Source organism: Ammospiza nelsoni, chromosome 3 (assembly GCF_027579445.1).
Source record: "Ammospiza nelsoni isolate bAmmNel1 chromosome 3, bAmmNel1.pri, whole genome shotgun sequence".
NCBI classification, from domain to species: Eukaryota; Metazoa; Chordata; class Aves; order Passeriformes; family Passerellidae; genus Ammospiza; species Ammospiza nelsoni.
Genome location: NC_080635.1, coordinates 80,260,268 through 80,277,079, shown reverse-complemented (window position 1 = coordinate 80,277,079; position 16,812 = coordinate 80,260,268). Strand labels below are relative to the sequence as shown.

The 16,812-nt window shown below is 44.6% G+C and overlaps 1 protein-coding gene across 4 annotated transcripts in view; it reads right to left on the bottom strand.

The window, feature by feature from the left end:
• Positions 1 to 16,812, bottom strand: part of ADAM17 (ADAM metallopeptidase domain 17) — a 35,070-nt gene that overhangs the window by 2,053 nt on the left and 16,205 nt on the right. For 2 of the 4 annotated variants that reach the window (XM_059468172.1, XM_059468173.1), the window contains exons 5-18: positions 15,403 to 15,571; positions 14,718 to 14,848; positions 12,972 to 13,061; positions 11,809 to 11,922; positions 11,137 to 11,281; positions 10,502 to 10,590; positions 8,483 to 8,635; positions 7,498 to 7,697; positions 6,357 to 6,460; positions 5,547 to 5,681; positions 4,503 to 4,633; positions 3,430 to 3,508; positions 2,217 to 2,305; positions 1,532 to 1,588 (exon numbers count right to left, since the gene is read on the bottom strand). In XM_059468172.1, coding sequence (XP_059324155.1) covers positions 1,532 to 1,588; positions 2,217 to 2,305; positions 3,430 to 3,508; positions 4,503 to 4,633; positions 5,547 to 5,681; positions 6,357 to 6,460; positions 7,498 to 7,697; positions 8,483 to 8,635; positions 10,502 to 10,590; positions 11,137 to 11,281; positions 11,809 to 11,922; positions 12,972 to 13,061; positions 14,718 to 14,848; positions 15,403 to 15,571 — 1,686 coding nt within the window. Of the gene's footprint in view, positions 1 to 1,531; positions 1,589 to 2,216; positions 2,306 to 3,429; positions 3,509 to 4,502; positions 4,634 to 5,546; positions 5,738 to 6,356; positions 6,461 to 7,497; positions 7,698 to 8,482; positions 8,636 to 10,501; positions 10,591 to 11,136; positions 11,282 to 11,808; positions 11,923 to 12,971; positions 13,062 to 14,717; positions 14,849 to 15,402; positions 15,572 to 16,812 lie in introns of those variants that run through there. The other 2 variants (XR_009418052.1, XM_059468174.1) reach the window with 2 other exon arrangements.

Here is a 16,812-nt window from a genome sequence, read left to right as displayed (position 1 = left end):
TTGGGTTTCCGCAGCGTTTTTCAGTTCTGAGGAGCGGCTGCACTCCTGTGAGAACAGCCTAAAGGCTGCCGTGTCCTCTGTGCCACTCCCTAAAGGCAGAAACGCTTTTCTGTCTCTGCTTCCTCCTCCTCTGTGTAAAGCACCACAGGTGACAGCCTCACTGGGAAGAGCTGATGAGTCGGCCCTTCCTTCTGGCCCCAAACTGCTTTGGCAAAGCCTAGCACTGGAAATGCAGGGTCAAACCACATGGCACAGAGCTCAGTGTAGGTGAACAGTCCAAGGTACAGCTTATTCCAGTCCTCCAACTTGGAGAGTTCATGGTTTCATGTACAAGAACTGCACTGAACACAGGGTCAAACACTGCAGGGATCAGTGTCATCATAACTCAACCCAGATTAAGTTCAAGTCCATTGATGTCTGCAACTATTTCAGCATGGTTTGGAAAATATCCAGATATCTCTAAGTATAAAAATTCCCCAAGAACCTCAGCAAATGCTAATACTGGGAAGGAGATATTTACCTGCTACCATTTCCCAACTCTCCATCCTCACAGATTCAAAAGACATAAAATCTGTTTATTAAACTGTTGCTGGTGCAAGGAGGCCATTGGCTATTCCTGTGCTCTCTCTCCTGCCTCTGGGATTTTCTCAATTGAATGCAGGTAAGAAGCACTAAGATAACTTTTCTCATGTTAGCTAGGGGCACAACTATGGGGCACTCAAACTAAGATCACCCTCAGTTCTGTCACAGTAGATGACAGGCACTCTGCCTCAGTAGTCTCTGACTTCAGTATGCTTCTTCCAATGGTTGCACAAGGAAGAGCTCCACAAGGCTTTTTTTCTCCTCCCCTAACAGAACAACTTTTCCTTAACTGAATATTTTAGTTCTTAATAGGAACTGGATTGTCAAAGCACAGGAAAGGATACCCAAACCTCTATGCCACAAGGTGCCCCGTGCTGGACTATAATTAAAATTTATCTTGGCACTATTTTGCTCTTCCCCTCTCCCAGCTCATTATCTGCAAGCTGAGAAGTGCTGCTGATGTGACCCTTGAGCAACTGGAAAGCTGTAGCACATCTGGATGCTAGAAGCCACCTCCTGCAAACAGCCATTTTGCAGCAAAGACACTGCATTTTGCAGAGATTTTTAGCCTCATGCTTCAGTGACTCCACTTGGCTGGGAGCTAGCAGCCTGTGGCTGGTGCTGCCCAGGGGGATGCTGGACACAGGTGAAGCCATGCTCTGCAGAGCAGAGTGGCTTCCTGCCCTCTCTGCTGCACCACAGGGGCTCTGCCAACAAGGCTCAGGTCTTGCAGGAAGGAAGGAGCAGACCTTGCCATGCTGCAGTGCTTGGTAAGAGTGAACAGAGGCTTGTTCAGAAACCAGCTTCCCCTCTCATGGATTCACCCCTCTGCAACATGGGGCTCTCTCTCACTACTCTTTTGAAAAATATTCTGCAGACACCCAAGGTTCAGGTTTTCCAATACACATGGGACAGCATTCTGCCAATTCAGACACAGACAGCAACTTACACTGGGGCAAAACAGGGACTTTGTGTTCTCCTCATACTGCTTGTCCAATTTCTTGTCCTATTGAAAAACACACAACAAAATAAGAAAGTTAATTTCCCTATGGCAAAGACACCTTTTTCCTGCAAGGACTCAGCATGGGGTCCCCTGCTTCCCATGCCTTCCCATTCATCCCAGGAGTGCTTGTGGACACAGCACCCCTTTGCTCTGCCCCACACTGATGTTGGCAGCACACCACATGTGCACACTCCCTGTGGCCATGGCTCACTGACTCTCTTTATCCATCCACCCAAAATCAACTAAGATCACTTCCCACTCTGGGTTTTCTCTCAAAATGTGGGTGTCTTTTCTTCACAGGGCTTTAGAAGACTTTGTTTTTAATGATAAAAATACTAAAATTATACTTGGGTGGAACTCAGAAGGCAGAGAAAGAAAATCTGCCTGGGAAAGAATGGGAAAGGCTCCAGGGAATAGTCATGGGAGCACTGGGTCTGCCAGGCCTGGCAGAGTTTAGCAATAGTTTTGCCTACTGAAGGAGCAGTAAAAGCCTTACATATGCTGGATTTCCCCCCAGGGTTTGCTAAAAACTTCCCATCACTTCTCCCACAGCCATCTGCTACTTCACATATGAAGGGTGTTCTCACAGCAAAACCCAACAGAGCAGTTATCTCAAAGACAGCTTACTCACCACACAGTGCACAAGGATGCTGAGAGGAATCCAGAACAGTAAGGAGAAGACAAGCACAGAGCCCACTATATTATCTGCTAGGAACTTCCCTGTGGAACCAAGTTCAAATCTGTCAGTCACCCACCAAATACTCTTTGAACACACACATCTATCCCCCCTTCTGCAGCCACTGCCCAGGCAACTGAAGCCTCAGCATTGCTTAGAGAAGCACAGGCTGCCTACTTTGAGCTAGGCAAAGCTAAAATTACACAATTTTAAAAAATTGTATCCAGTACGTTAACAGTAACAGGTTTTACTCTGTTCTCCGAAGTGAAACGCTGTGAGGCTGTAACATTGAATATGGGTTGTTTTGGAACAGCCTATACTGAGCCAGGCCAGGCTGCCCCTCTCACACAAAACACACTGCAAGTCCATCACCCCATTCTGATGTAACAGCCACGTGATCTCTACCTGCCTCCACCAACAAAATATTTGGATGCCAAAGATTCAAAAACTGCCTCCATCCAAGCAGGCTAAATAGCTTTATCAGTTACCTAAGAAACAATTTTTTGTCCCTAAAACTTGGGATTGAAAGCTCAGGTAATTGCACTGTGCAGGCAGTGGTGCCATGAGCACACACAGTTAACAGCACCAGCTTAACCAGGGTTTTGTCTGGTGCCAATAACACAGTGAGACACTGGGGGTGACACCGGGGCTGAGGTGACACCTGCTTGGGTTGCACACTTGGGATGAAGACCAAGGAGGCCCACTCAGTCACAGGGAGTGACTCAGCACAGGCACAGCTTGAGGTGTGTGACCTCTGGCTTTCTTAAAGGTGTTCCCCTCCCTTTCTGTTGACATTTAAATCCCACTGAGAGGCCCACTTTATACCCTGCTGAATCTAGCTGACCTCTAAAGAGACTGATTGTTATTTGCTTTTCTCTAATTGACCTAGTTCCTGGTATTCAGACAAGAAGCTATCATCTCTTTCACAAGCTTAGAAGATGCCTAGAAAAAAATGGAGTACAAAAATGCAAAACAATCTCCCATCCTTTCAGCTTTAAAAGGTGAGATCAGTAGTCTCAAACTTCAGGCAAAAATATACTTTGATATATCACAAGCACAGCTACCCTTGCACATGGTGAATAAATCCAGCCAGCTAACTCCCCCTGAGGCTTTAGATGTTCATGTCATGAACTCAAAAATCCCCAAAGGACACGGTTATTTATCTTACCAAAAGTATTGATGCTGAGTTGGTCTATGAAATCCCAAAACCGTTCAATCACATCCTGGACTTGCTTCTCGCATTTGCCCTACAAAAGTAACAAAATCATTTTCTACCACCCAAGTATTAAGTTCTGCCTTCTTGGAGAGGGAGGGACAATGACAGTAATGAAATGAGAACTACAGACACAGCATGGCTTAATCTACATTCTGAATACAGAATTACACTCATGCCCAATAGCAGCAATCCATTTTTACTGCCTTGATTTTTATCAAGCCAGTTTCACTTGAATTGTGGCCTGAATCAGATCATTTTTGTTCGAAATGTAAAAAATTCCCTCCACCTTTGGTCCATGTTAGGGGACATAAAACTGATGTTTCAGTAGAGATTTAAACACTGGAAGCCTCAGTTCCCATTATCCAAAAAGAAGGCTGCAGCTCTCAGGAGCCCAAGGTTACAGACAAACTCACTCCCAGATTTGGCTGTGCTGGTTTAACACAGCAGAACCTTGATCTTCCAGTTCTGCCAGCAGAAGGACTGGGGCATGCCCTCCCAAATTCACTTCTGCTGACACCCAGGGGGTGTCACTGGGGTCTGCAGCTATCTGTACAGCTGAACCATGGAAAAGGCCACAGAATGCCAACAACCCACCAGTGTCCCCGCCACAGGCTCACTGCCCCTTTTAGATACTGCTGGCTGGATTTCCATGTGATTGCTCCCTGACCTGAATTACTGGAATAAAAACTGATTGAGCTAACGGGAACAATGGGAAAAGACAAGTGCTGCAAACCCAATCGAGCTTGGGCAGCACTCGGTCCCCTCCTTTGTGCAGGCTGCCAGGCTGCTGAGCTGAGCAGGGTCCCTGGCTGGGCTGTGGGGAGCAGCAGAGGGGACAATGAGCAGCTCCAGAAGGTAACAGCTTCCCCTTGCATGGGTGTCTGCAGAACTCCAACACCCACAGCCTCCAACACCCTTTAGTATTTACCCTGTGAAGAGGTACTTAAAACCCATTACCCTGCTCAAGCTCTGGCTTCTCCTCCCCAAGGACTCAGAGCCGAGCAGGCGGAGCTGGGCACACTTACATTTGTGTCACAGAAGCCCACAGTGCACGGCTTGCCCTTGCGCAGGAACAGGAACTGGTCGTTGGCATCCACGTACGGCGTGCACCTGTCGTGCTCGTCCCGGCAGCACACCTTGCAGGAGTTATCTGTCTCTGAAATGGAGCAGCAAACTCATGCCTTGGGAGCACCAAGAGTCACCTGCAACCCACACCCCCGTGTGTCTCCTGGCTGAGCACAGTCCTGACCAGCTGCCCCACAGGGAAAGCAGGGCCAAGCCACCCAATTTTGGGCACTCTGACAATCAAGCCTAAAACTCAATCACTGCCTGTGCAACATATTAAGGGGTACAGTGGGACCAAGTTCTCCAATAGTATCTTTTGATACCCCAAAACTGCACAAATCCACAGGCCAATGAAGAGGTTCTAAGCACATCCAAAAAGATAGATTTAAATATTTCTTGGGCTCTGAGTCCTCTAGGTACCCGTCTCCTCAGCTATGCCCTCCATCTCAAATGGTGGAGCTCACAACAGTTCCTAGTGTTACCCCTGTGAAGTTTTCATCCCACTCCCAAGCTGTTTTCCCACTTTTAGGGGATAAAATGGACAGCAAAGGAGCAAGAAAAGTCACTGGCAGAAGCGCATAGCAGTCAAGTTAGCAGGGGAATTAAGCTGGGCATTCTATATTCTCAAGACACTTTAATCTCTCTGAAATCTTTCTTTAACCCCTTGCTGGAGGCCACCACTCTGTCAGATGCTGGATCCAGAGGTTGGTTGGAATCTCCTTACAATCCCTTCTTGTCCATCTGTGGTAGGGCTGGAAGGCAGGAGAGTGTCCTCTCCTTTAGCTGGAGTGCCAGAGCCTAAGTCTCATCTTAATTGTCTTCAACCCAACCACCAGAAGACAGAGGACATTCACATTCCCTTTTTAAACTGAGAACAGCTGACAAAACCCAACAGTTTAAACTTTTCCAGAAAGCACAAACTCAGCCCACAGCGAAGCCAGCACTCTCCAAGGAGCAGGGCTGAAACACAAACTTCAGCCCCAGTCCATTTCAGCGTCACGCACCATTGCAGGCACACGAGCGCAGGTTCCGCTCCCTCTCGCAGAAGGGGACGCACTCCCCGTCCTTGCACTTGCCCATGTCCACGCACACGGTGTCATCCGGAGCGTTCCCCGGCGGGGGACACTCGCTGCTGTTCCCTGCAGATGGAAGTCAGCACAGTGGGAGGGCTGTGTTAGAGCAAAGGGCAGAGAACCTAAGTGTGCAGAAGAAAGAAGGAAAATAATGGAAATACAGACTTATCCCAGGAAAAGCCCAATAATAGCTTGTTCTTGGCTTTCAGCTGCAGGCTGCCTGCCAGCTGCTCTGAGAGGCAGCAGAAGCTCTGGAGGCTTTCAACAGCTCGGGCATTGTGGCACTGGCAACCAAGCAGTAGGTGCAGACCCTGGAGCCCCCCTCGGCAAAGCACACGCTGACTTGACTCCCTGCCTCCAAGAAAAACTATGAGGAGGAAGTAAAACAAGTGGGGAATTGAAGAAAAGCTGCAGTAATTCCACCTTTTCTATGCAAAATTCATTCTTGTTTCCCCCCAGGGACACACTCTGTTTTGCTTTTTTTTTTCCTTTCTTTTAAGGGAAAGAAACAAGAAAAAAATTTATAAACAACGTTTTTTATGTTCTTCTGGGCAATAAATCACAAAGTGACTCTTGAACTACAATGAAACTCATTATAGGAGCATACTGTGATGCTTAGCTGGTCTCTAAAATTGCATGTACCAGATGACTAAAGGGCACTGGACTGAAAGTGGGTAGAACAGGACACTGAGCCTGAAGCACTTGGCTAGCTGACATACAGGGGACAGAACCACATCCTACCAGTGCAAAAAGACTCTCCTTTGCAAGTGGCATTTATGGCTTCCTGGCATTTCTTTTGTGCACTTTCAAACTGGCAGCCTTTACAGCAAGGACTGTTTCGGTCACTGGGGAAAGATCAAAATGAAAGAAATAAATATTAACCAATTTTTAAAAAATAAGTACAAGTGTGACAAAGCCAGAGAAAAAATATGTTTAGGAAATAAAAAGCTACTTCTTGGAGACCGACTCATTGATTCAACCTTTGTCCTCTCTGCCCCCCTCCTACAATCACCTTTCTACATACATAGTCACTCTTCATGCACTGAAGGCCAAATCACATATAAAGTACAATATATTGAGAGACAACAAAGGGACCCTTGGATCAACAAAGGCACTTGGATCAACCTCTGGTAACCTGCTGTGCAACTTAGGACAAGATGTTTCACCCTTTCCTTCCCCAAACATTTCTCCCCCTTGTGTCTGTCCTGAAGGTTTCCTACTGTCTATTCTGCATTGTCTTTACTTTCATTTTCTCACCTAATACATGAAGGCCCTTAGTACAAAAACACTCACTAAAATGCGTGGATTTTCTTGCTAAACAACAGGAATTGCACAAGCTCTCTAATGTTACATGGTGTAGAGCTGAACTATGAAAAAAAAAGATTGGACACTGCAGTGCAACAAGGCCATGAACATCCCAAAAAGCAAAAACAGAAAGAGGAGTCACTTAGTGCAGTCACTGTGTTGTCTGCTCAAACACATTTTGCAGCACTCTGGAATTACCAGCATGTACCAGTGTAAAAAGCCTCCTTCCAACACAAACAAAACTTGTATTTGCACAGAAAGTGTGCACAGGAAATTTTTTAATGCTTTTTGATTGCCTAAGTTTGCTTAATAATAATGGTAGTAATAACAATGACAGCACAATAATAATTTGCAAGACTGTGGCTCTTGACACTTCTCGGGAAAACAAACAGAATGCTATAAAAATTAATGTATGCACACAGAAGCCTTTCATGAAATCTTTCACTGTTGTGAGCTCACTCATTCAGCCTTAGAGCCAGGAAAGGGGCCTGTGACACTGCAGGTGGCTTTAGGATTTTTTATCCCAACCTAGCGTTCTCTCCTGCGTAAAGAGAAGCTGCAGCTCATTTCCCCTTACCTGCACTTGGCACCCTCTTTCAGTTTGCAGTCTGCAGAGCAGCAGGGATCAGCCAGCTGGTACAGGAGGCCAGGGTCACATTCCTCGCCTTCATCCACTCTGGAGTTCCCACACACTTTGTTGTTGCGCTCTTTGAAGCACTCCTGGGCCTTGACCTCTATGGTCCTGTGGATGGATTTTTTGCTGCAGCTTGAGAACATCTAGAGAGTCACAGAGGAAAAAAGCAGCACTGAGTGTACCTTTCTGTCAACAACTGGCATCCAAGACAGCCACAGCCTCCCCATATCTCTGAGCCCTGGCATTCCAGAAGGCAGTTCTTCCCTTTGTACTGCCAGTTTGACACCTTGGAAGAACTTTAAGCTGGGTCAGTAACAGACACTGCTGCACACTGCAGGGCTGCCCCACGCAGCCTGGCCCAGAGCCAGCTCCAGCTCCCCCACGGCTTCGGCCCCAGGACAGGATGTGAGGCTGCACAGGAGGCACAGACTGTGCTGCCTCTGGCCAGAGGGGCTGGGCACAGGCACAGGGCACACTGCAGGCCAAGCATCCCCTGCTCATCTGGGTTTCATCTGTACAACAGGCACAATGCCAAGCCCACAGTGCCAGGGCAAGCTTCCACCACGGCTGTGGCACCTGGCAGCCCCTCTCCAACAGCAGCCATGGAGCACCCCAAGGCTGTGTGGGACTGAAGGTGCTGGATTTGACCCTTGCTGGGACTTGCTTGTAGCAGCATATGGCCACAGCTAATTACAAACAACTAATTAAAATGGACCTTGACATGCTATGAACTCCAGTGAAACCCAGCTTACAAAGATGAGCTTATTTTACAGAGAACCCAACTGCATGCAAATGTTTTCTTATGGCTAATCCATTACATTCTGGTGGTTTCAAACTACAGGAATCATTAACTAAATAGATTTGCCATGCAAAGGGTCACTGACCATAGCAGAAATTTTTGTGTTGATGCAAAACTAAATAACCATACCTTGTTGTTTTCATGATCTCCACTGACAGCAATAGGATACATGACATATTTCCCACCCTGGTCTTCAGTGGGGGCACACTCTGGCAGACTGTCAGGATCATGCTCTGCTCCAAAGTTATGTCCAAGTTCATGTGTTGTAACCAGGTCAGCCTCCTTTTTTGAACATGAAAAAAACAATGTTGGAAAAAATTAGTCTGACCAGTAAAGGACAGAAGATCCCAGCTACTTCTAGGCCACCAAATACTAAAATACACCAAGATGATAGGGAATTGTCTATGAACATTTTTCTGGTTTTCTAGAGAAATTAAGGTAAATAAAATTGTGGTCCTTTTCAAAGTTAAGTTCAAGGACTAGATTTGAACATTGAATCACTGTTAAAGGCAAAATACTGTCCTAGAATACCAATTCAAACTTGTTTTCAAGGCAATGCAGATGCTTAAATATGAAAATTTCCTTCTATGTAGCTGGAAGGCATAAAAAGTTAAACCAAAACCCAATCCAAACAAACACCAGCTACTCCAATTAGTCAATCTCTTGTTTAACAGATCTTGCCATTAGAATTATTTCTTCTAAATGGACGATGACATTAGGAGTGCTGAATAAACTCCACTACTGCATGATTTCTAGGAAAGACACCTACAATTGTGGCCCAACAGGGATGGATTTCCAGCATCATTTATGTGAGGCACACCTGCCTGTGCTGAGGATCCCAAACCGGCTCTGCTCGCTGCACACCTCCCACGCTGCCCTCCCCAGCAGATGGTGTCACGCTCACAAGGTGACAACCACAAATTAAACTCACACAGAAATAAAGATAACCACAAGGAGACTGGGCAGCTCTGGAGAGGAACTGTCACTGCAGCTGCTGTGTGGGCACGAGAAGGACCAAGAGCTGCCATGACCTGCCCCAGTCCGTGTCTAAGCATGGCCAATGTGGGAGCCAGAGACAGGAGAGTTGCCCAGGCATCCCTCCTGGCCTTCACTGTGTTTCATTTGGAGAAGAGTTTTAAGGAGGCTGTTTTGGTTTTGGTATTTTTAAATCAAAGTGGAAACCATGCAGCTCTTTCCCTGTGAAATCAATGTGAACCATCATCCCAAGCCCTAAGCCTGCCACTGGGAAGACAGAAAACTAAACCTCCTTTGTAATCTAAGGCAGAAACCCAGTCTGGAGATTGAACAAATGCAAATAGCATGGCAACAGCTATTGCTAGAGCTCTCTGTCAACATCCCTCTAACACAAAGCTTTACTGTCTTTTTTCCTTATCTTCTTGACAGTTTCTGTGCCAAGTTTTAGCCCACACATCAATTATAAATTCCTATTATTATAATCATGCTACAGAAAAGCACAGCTGAGAAGCCAGCAGAAGTCATCAAAAGTGAAATATGCCCAACTTCAACAGAGGCAGACATAGGCGCTGCTCTGGTTCTTTACAAGTGAGACAATGCTCATATTTAGGCCTTTGTGCATTTACTATCTCATAAAGTATGGAAAAAATCCAGGAAGCATCAACTTACATTAAACTTAGTATTAGCACTAATAAGCTGTGTCTACCATACTGTTCTCTGCTCTAGTTACTCAGGACACACAAAAATCAGGTGGAGGAATTTCATTAAAAGGCTCAAACTAAACCTCCTACTTTGCCTGCTTGCTGTTTGAGGGTTTGTTTTATTAAGAGTTTTGTTGTTTGTTTGGGGATTTTTTGTTAAAACAAAACACATTTAAATTCATCTTCAGATATCAAAAGCCTGTTTATATCTAGGAAACTATAGGTCCTATGAGACACTAGCTGTTTCTGTTCCTGCTTCACAGTGAGTTCAATTTTCAGTTCCATTCAGGCTTGTCTCCCCTTGTCAGCTACAACAAAAAAGATGATTTTTGTTTTATGATCTATATCCTTGTCCTCAGAGATCTCACTCAAATGGAAAGCCAGCAGCTCTTTTCTGAGAGAGCACAGGAGTTTGTCACAATCCCATGGCACACATCACCAGCACACACATATGAGGAGGATCCTCTTCTACCTTTGTGAGGATGGTCTTCCCATAGTTCTTGGTGCTGGTCAAGCCACTGTTCAGATAGATATCCTTCTTTACAATTTGACTGTAATAAGCTGAAAGAGTGAGAAATAAACAAATTAAAATTGAGAAACATTTTTCTTGAGTTTCAGGGTACTTTTGGGAAGAGAGGGATACTTGTCTGGGGAAATGAACAGCTTTACAGCTTTGTTGTTCTCACAGGCTCACTAGTGAGACCCTGCCAATTTTTGGAGCTGGGAATCTTTCAAGCACAGCTCCAACAGCTCATGTATTGCAGTAAAGACAAAACCAGCAGAAATTTCCAAGACAACAGCATCTGCCATTCCAGAACCGCTGCAGGATGTGCCCACACAAAGCAGCCCTTAGAACAGGGGTTTTTCTATACAGCCTGCTCACACCAGATAGCTTAGCAACTTTGTTTAGTGACTTTTATCCTTCCCCCTTTTTCCAGCTCCAGCCAAAAAAAAAACAGCCATCCCTTCTATGTAAAAAACCAGCTCCTAGAGTGTGTGCAAATAACACAACACACTCCATGAAAGTTGGAGATATGAATTAAACATGAATAACAAAAACTAGCTTCCAACCCAGAACTAGGAGAGAAGAAGAAGAAGAAGCCTTGCCTTTAGGACAAATGCCACCATGGCTGTTAGGTCTGGGAGAGCCAACATAAGCCAGTCCAAGCGTTCCCATGTCAAAATCTTGGTACGTGAAGAGATGAGCAAGGCACACGTGAGCTGCTTTCTCTGCAATATCAAAGCTAAATTGCTTTAAAAGAAAAAAAAAGTCAAATCCCAGTTAGCTTACAGTGCTTGTTAGAAGTCTATAGATAATAATATTTATTTGATGTGCCAGACAAGTACCCCCCAGATCTGGTTAAGTCAAAAAACAGCAGCTGCTTAGCAGTCCTGCAGAGCTGCAGGAAATTAAACTCATGCCCAAGTACACTGTACACATTCATTTACATAACTTGTCTATTCATTCTCCCTTTCCACAGGGAGGACAAAGCCAAGCACAATAACTTGATGAAGGTCACAAGGCAGCCAGTCTCAGGGCCAGACACATCAGGAGTGCCTGACTCAGACCACATTAATAAGACTAATTGATGTCTGCTCTGTAATTATGCAAGGGAGCCCTTTACCAAGGGCTACAGGGCACAGCAGCTGGTTTGACTTTGTGTGACATCTACACATCATGCAGAGGGAGCAGAGGACTTTCACCCATTACTACAGAGCAGCCATATGAATGAGCAATTTTCTGTTAAGAGCCACGATTTTTCAAGGGTTACAACCTACCTCTAGCAGCATTTTCACATCCCAGGCATCTTTCTTATCATCTGGGTAACTTCTTGCCATATTATAATGTTTTTCTCCAGGTTTTACAGGATTTGGCTCATTGTGGATAATAATCTACATGTCAAAAAGGGCAACAACAATGAACAGGAATTTTTGTCAATTTTATAGCTACAGAAAAGGTTTCAATGTATTTTAAATATCCTAATAGATCTGTAAGGAGAAAAATTCAGACTCAGCATGATTCTAATATTAACTTTCCAGTCTCTGCTAGTTAAATAAACCAACTAAATCATAACTACATTGTAAGTAACCATTTTACAGGATAACATCAGAAGTTTTCACTGTAAAATTCTGCTTTGAGATGCCTTTTACTTTTAGAAAAACCCCAAACAAATAAAACCAGTATAAATAACCCCAAATAATTTCAGAGCTCTAGCTAACCAAAATGCATGTTAAAAGACTGCCACTTTCCCAGTAATCCAGAATTAGTTCATCATGTTTCTCCACCCCCTCCCTGCCCAAGTAATGCTCCTTCTTTATGCCTGCAGACCTTTTCCCAGCAAAGGGGCAGCTGGCTTGTACCATGAGTCTCCATGTCCCACACCACAGCTCTTGCAGTATGCTGAGCTGATGGCCTCCTGTTTTTAATGCTGTTTTCCAGATTTCTGTGCATTTCAAGACACCATAATAAAAATTGAAGTCACAACATTCCCTGTGTCCATATACAAGCCCAGCATGTTGTCTAAGGGAGTCATTAAAGCTCTTCAGGCAAGACTGTTTTCACCTGGGTTTGAGGCCCACTCAGGCTTTGAAAGCCAAGCACTAGCAACAGGTATATGAGATAAATGCATGAGTATGTCTGAATGAAACAAAATTTGCTCACATTCAGGTGAAAAATGCACTTTTGAATCAGGAATAAATATGGAAATTCACATCTCAAACACTGCAAGGAACTGAAAATGGGCATCATGTCAGATCATTAACACTGGCAAGATGCAATTTCAGAGTGCTCCTGGCTGGAGTTAATAATGTAGGATTTTACTATTTTATTTTTTTTAACGTAGGATTTTATTATTTTACTATTTTTACAAAATAATCAGAAGCACTGCTGGTTAAAGCATGCTCCTTGAAGCTGGAAGGCCTCTGCAGAGTGCAGTGAATACCTGCTCTATCTGTATGCCGTACCCATTGAAGGTTCCATCGTCCCAGGAAGTGTTTCGGTAGATGTCATCCACTCTGTCTATCAGCTCAATCTGTGTGGAAGAGAAAACAAGTTACCCAAGTGAGCTTTCAGGGAGCAAAAGACACTCAGAGAAACTGCTACATACTTACCTAGAAACAGTCACTTGAATTAAAATTGAATCTCGTGTAAGGTAACAAGACCAACTCCCTGGATCCAAGTACTGTTGCTTTTGGATCAGAATTATCCAATATACTTGAAAATTTTCCATCATAAAAAAGTAGCACAAACTTTTCCATTTATCACTTTTGTTTGTGTAGTGGAATAACAATAATATTAAGAACAAGACATTTTGAGAAACACTTTGTTCAAACACTAATTTTCCAGATTTCTTTGAGGGGAAGGGCAGAGGAGGGAGCTGTTTTTACTGCTTTGTTTCAGCATAGTGCTTAACTAGTTTAACTGACCCCCCAGGCTTGCTTCTCTCACCCAGCCAAAAACCTATTATTTTCCTCATTATGGTTCAAGCACAAAGTTCCAGAAAGTCTCTTGTCAGTGCTCACAATCAATACCTCCCTTTTCAAGCTGTTCTCTTAAAAAAAACACCTTCTACTAAATATAAACCACCAAACTTGCTGAGAAGGAGAAGTTCCAACCACTGTGTTGTTAACAGTACCCATCTACCCAGGAAACACAACAGGGGTCAGCCTCAGCACATGTCAGATGCTGAGATAAGAGCACTTCTGCAAACACACCAAATGAGGCCCCCTCACCTGGAGAATGTGAAAGCATTTCTGGGAACAGAAAGGTCAAAACGCCAGCAAAAGTGGAACAGAGTGATTAGCATTTCAAAGAGTAAAGCTCAGAAAGAGACTTTAGATGAACAACAGGCCTCCAAACCTGTTTTAATTTGTTTTGTCTTCAGTCCCTAAACCCCCATACTCTCCCCTTCTGCTGAAAGGGAGAAGGGCCTTGTTCTAGTTCACAAAAACCTGTCAGACAGACAACCCCAGTGTTTCAGCTGGGTCACTCAGTAACTGGTACACATGATGGAGCCCTGCTTCCATGAGGATGGCTGAACACCTGCCTGCTGATGAGAAGCAGTAAATTAATTCCCTTGTTTTGCTTTGCTGCTGTGAGCAACTTTTGCTATTAAACTGCTTCTATCTCAATCTACAAGTTATCTCACCTTTACTCTTCTGATTCTCTCCCTATTCCATCTGGGAGGGGAGAGCAAGTGGCTGCCTGTGGCTGAGCTGCCTGCTGGGGTTAATCCACACCACCTGTGTACAACCAAACAACTTGTTTACTGGGCTTGCCTCTAATTTATTGTTCTGGACAGAGAATCCTGAAAGAATCTGGGAAAGAAGATCTATATGAGTTGCTTTAACTTCTCATTAAACATGCTAGAACTTTAAAGATGCTCAGATCATTTGCAGTGGATTTCAAAACCCAGGAGACTCTAGAGCTCTGACTGAGAAAAGAGAAGTTCCTGGGCAGAAAACAGCATAGCTAACAGAAGTATATGACAGGAAGGAATTTGCTTTTAAGTGAAATTTGAAGACTACTGAACTACACTAGCTTCACTGTAGAATATCTTTAAAGCACAATTTAGCACTTTCCCAGGTAAAAACCATGTGTACAAAAGCAGTATAAGCTGTATGGTGTTTGAACTACTGCATTTTCCTGCATCTATTCCAGCAAATGCTAACAGGGTACAATTACTCACCAAGTAGTTGATAGTGGTGCTCTCTTCCCCACGGCCCATGTACTTGAAGAAACGATGGTCTGCCACTACCAACATCTTGCACGTGTTCTTGGAGTTCTCTGCAACAGCTCTTTTCTTCCGATGGGTGCTTTCTAGAGTAAATATTTTTTAAAAAATCACTCAATACTACTACCCCTGCTGATCTACTGTCCTTATTCAAGACCTGAATTTGAGCGTGGGTGGGCTCCTGGAGGAGAATGGGGATGTTTAGTTTTAGTTTGTGGTTTTTTTTTTAATAGCTATTCTTGTACTTTGTCTTCCTAACAGTCCTCAAACTTACTATAAGGAAAAGAACGCATGGCAGTGAAACTGAGTTATTCATCAGATTTACCTATAGAGCTTTTAAGGTCATCACCACAGCCTTAACTCCTCTCCTCCTCCTGTTCCTAGTCATTACCCCAACTTCTGCTAAGACAGCAAAGAACAGAGGAAACTGGGACCAAAACTCTCAAAACTTTATCACAGCTCAAGATGGATTCCTTGAGTGATCGTAGAGGCCAAACAGGTCCTGCTGCACAGTGCACAGAAGTACAAAGTTGTTTAAAGAGGCATGAGGAGTGCTGCTTCTTCCCCCTCCATGCCCACAAAGAATTGAAAGAGCTAATTTGTTTCAAAGATGCTGCTCTCCCAAGGTATGGACACTCACCTTCATTTTGTTTCCTGTCTTCCAGTCCTTTTGGCAGCAGTTCATCTTCACTCAGCTTTAAATAACCACATACTTTGGGGGACTGCAACCTTGAGAAATCTTTGATATCTTCAGATCTGTAGACCAGCAGTCTTTCATCTTCCACATCATCTACAAATCTCCACAGTGGCTGACAGCACAGGGAGAAGTTAGAAATACAATGAACCCAAAGTCTAGATAAGTAAAAAACTTTATGTATGCACCATTGTATCTCCACAGTTTTCTGTCTACACACACAAATGCACTTCACCCACAGCAACAAATCTACTGATAAAATGACATCCACAAGACAGCCAACAGAAGCCAACTCTCTTATGCTACATGGGAATGAAAAGTCTGAGAGCATCTTAACAAAGTAGTAGCAGCTACCTGATAAAGCCATAGGAGAGAATTTTTCTTCTCCTCAGAATCTGAGCAAGCTGAAGAGGCTCCTCAGGTTCCTCTGCTCCCCTCTGTAAGAGCATGGAGCCAGAAGGATATCTTTAACTGCTAACCCATGCACTGACCAGAAGCACAGGAGGAGGCAGGTAACAGAGAGCCTTTAAGCACACAGCAGAATGTGAGCTCTTCAATGTTCAACAGCTACCTAAGTCACTCACAAGCATATAAATTTCTCCAAAACCAAAGAAGACCATGAAATCTGAAGGAAAGACACCAATTCCCATAGCAGATGCATAAAAATAATCTTTTTACTTTACTGACAAGTCCTATTTTTATCTGAATGTTAAAGCTAAAGCCACACACTGCATATGACACAGACAGGGTCAGTTCTTTGGCCAGAGGCAAGCAGCACAGACTGCCTGCACCTGCAGCATAGTGCACCTGGCTCTGGGCCTCCTCTGGCCCCTACGCAGGGTTCTTCCAACTTCAGGCAGCCATCATTTAGCACACTGTGCTTTCACTTCACAGCAAAAAGGTCCCAGAATGTGAAGGCTGTGCCATGTCAGCAGCCATGTCTGCAGCACAAAACTGAAGGTTTCACACACTAAGGCAAGGTGTGAGAGCACCAGTGGTTTACACAAAGGCCCACAGCCTTTCCAAACCATACACAAATACCCTGAAATCAAAAGCAGGAAATGGCAGAGCAGCTTTGCCCATGCTGCCTTTGGGGAACAGACTCAGGCCAGCTCCCTCTGCACAAGGCAATCATCTCACCCAGGGCTGGTAGTGGCCGAAGCTGACCTGGGGACACCCCAGCAAGGCAGAGGCTGCACTCACTGCCTGCCCCAGCTACACAGACACAGCCAGCCAGGAACAGGGGCTTGGCTGCACCCCTGTGAGAGACAAGGCACACCCACAACTGCTCTGGAGCACAAACACAAAAATGCTTTACATCACAAGCAAACAGATACTGTATGTTCTCAATGTAAA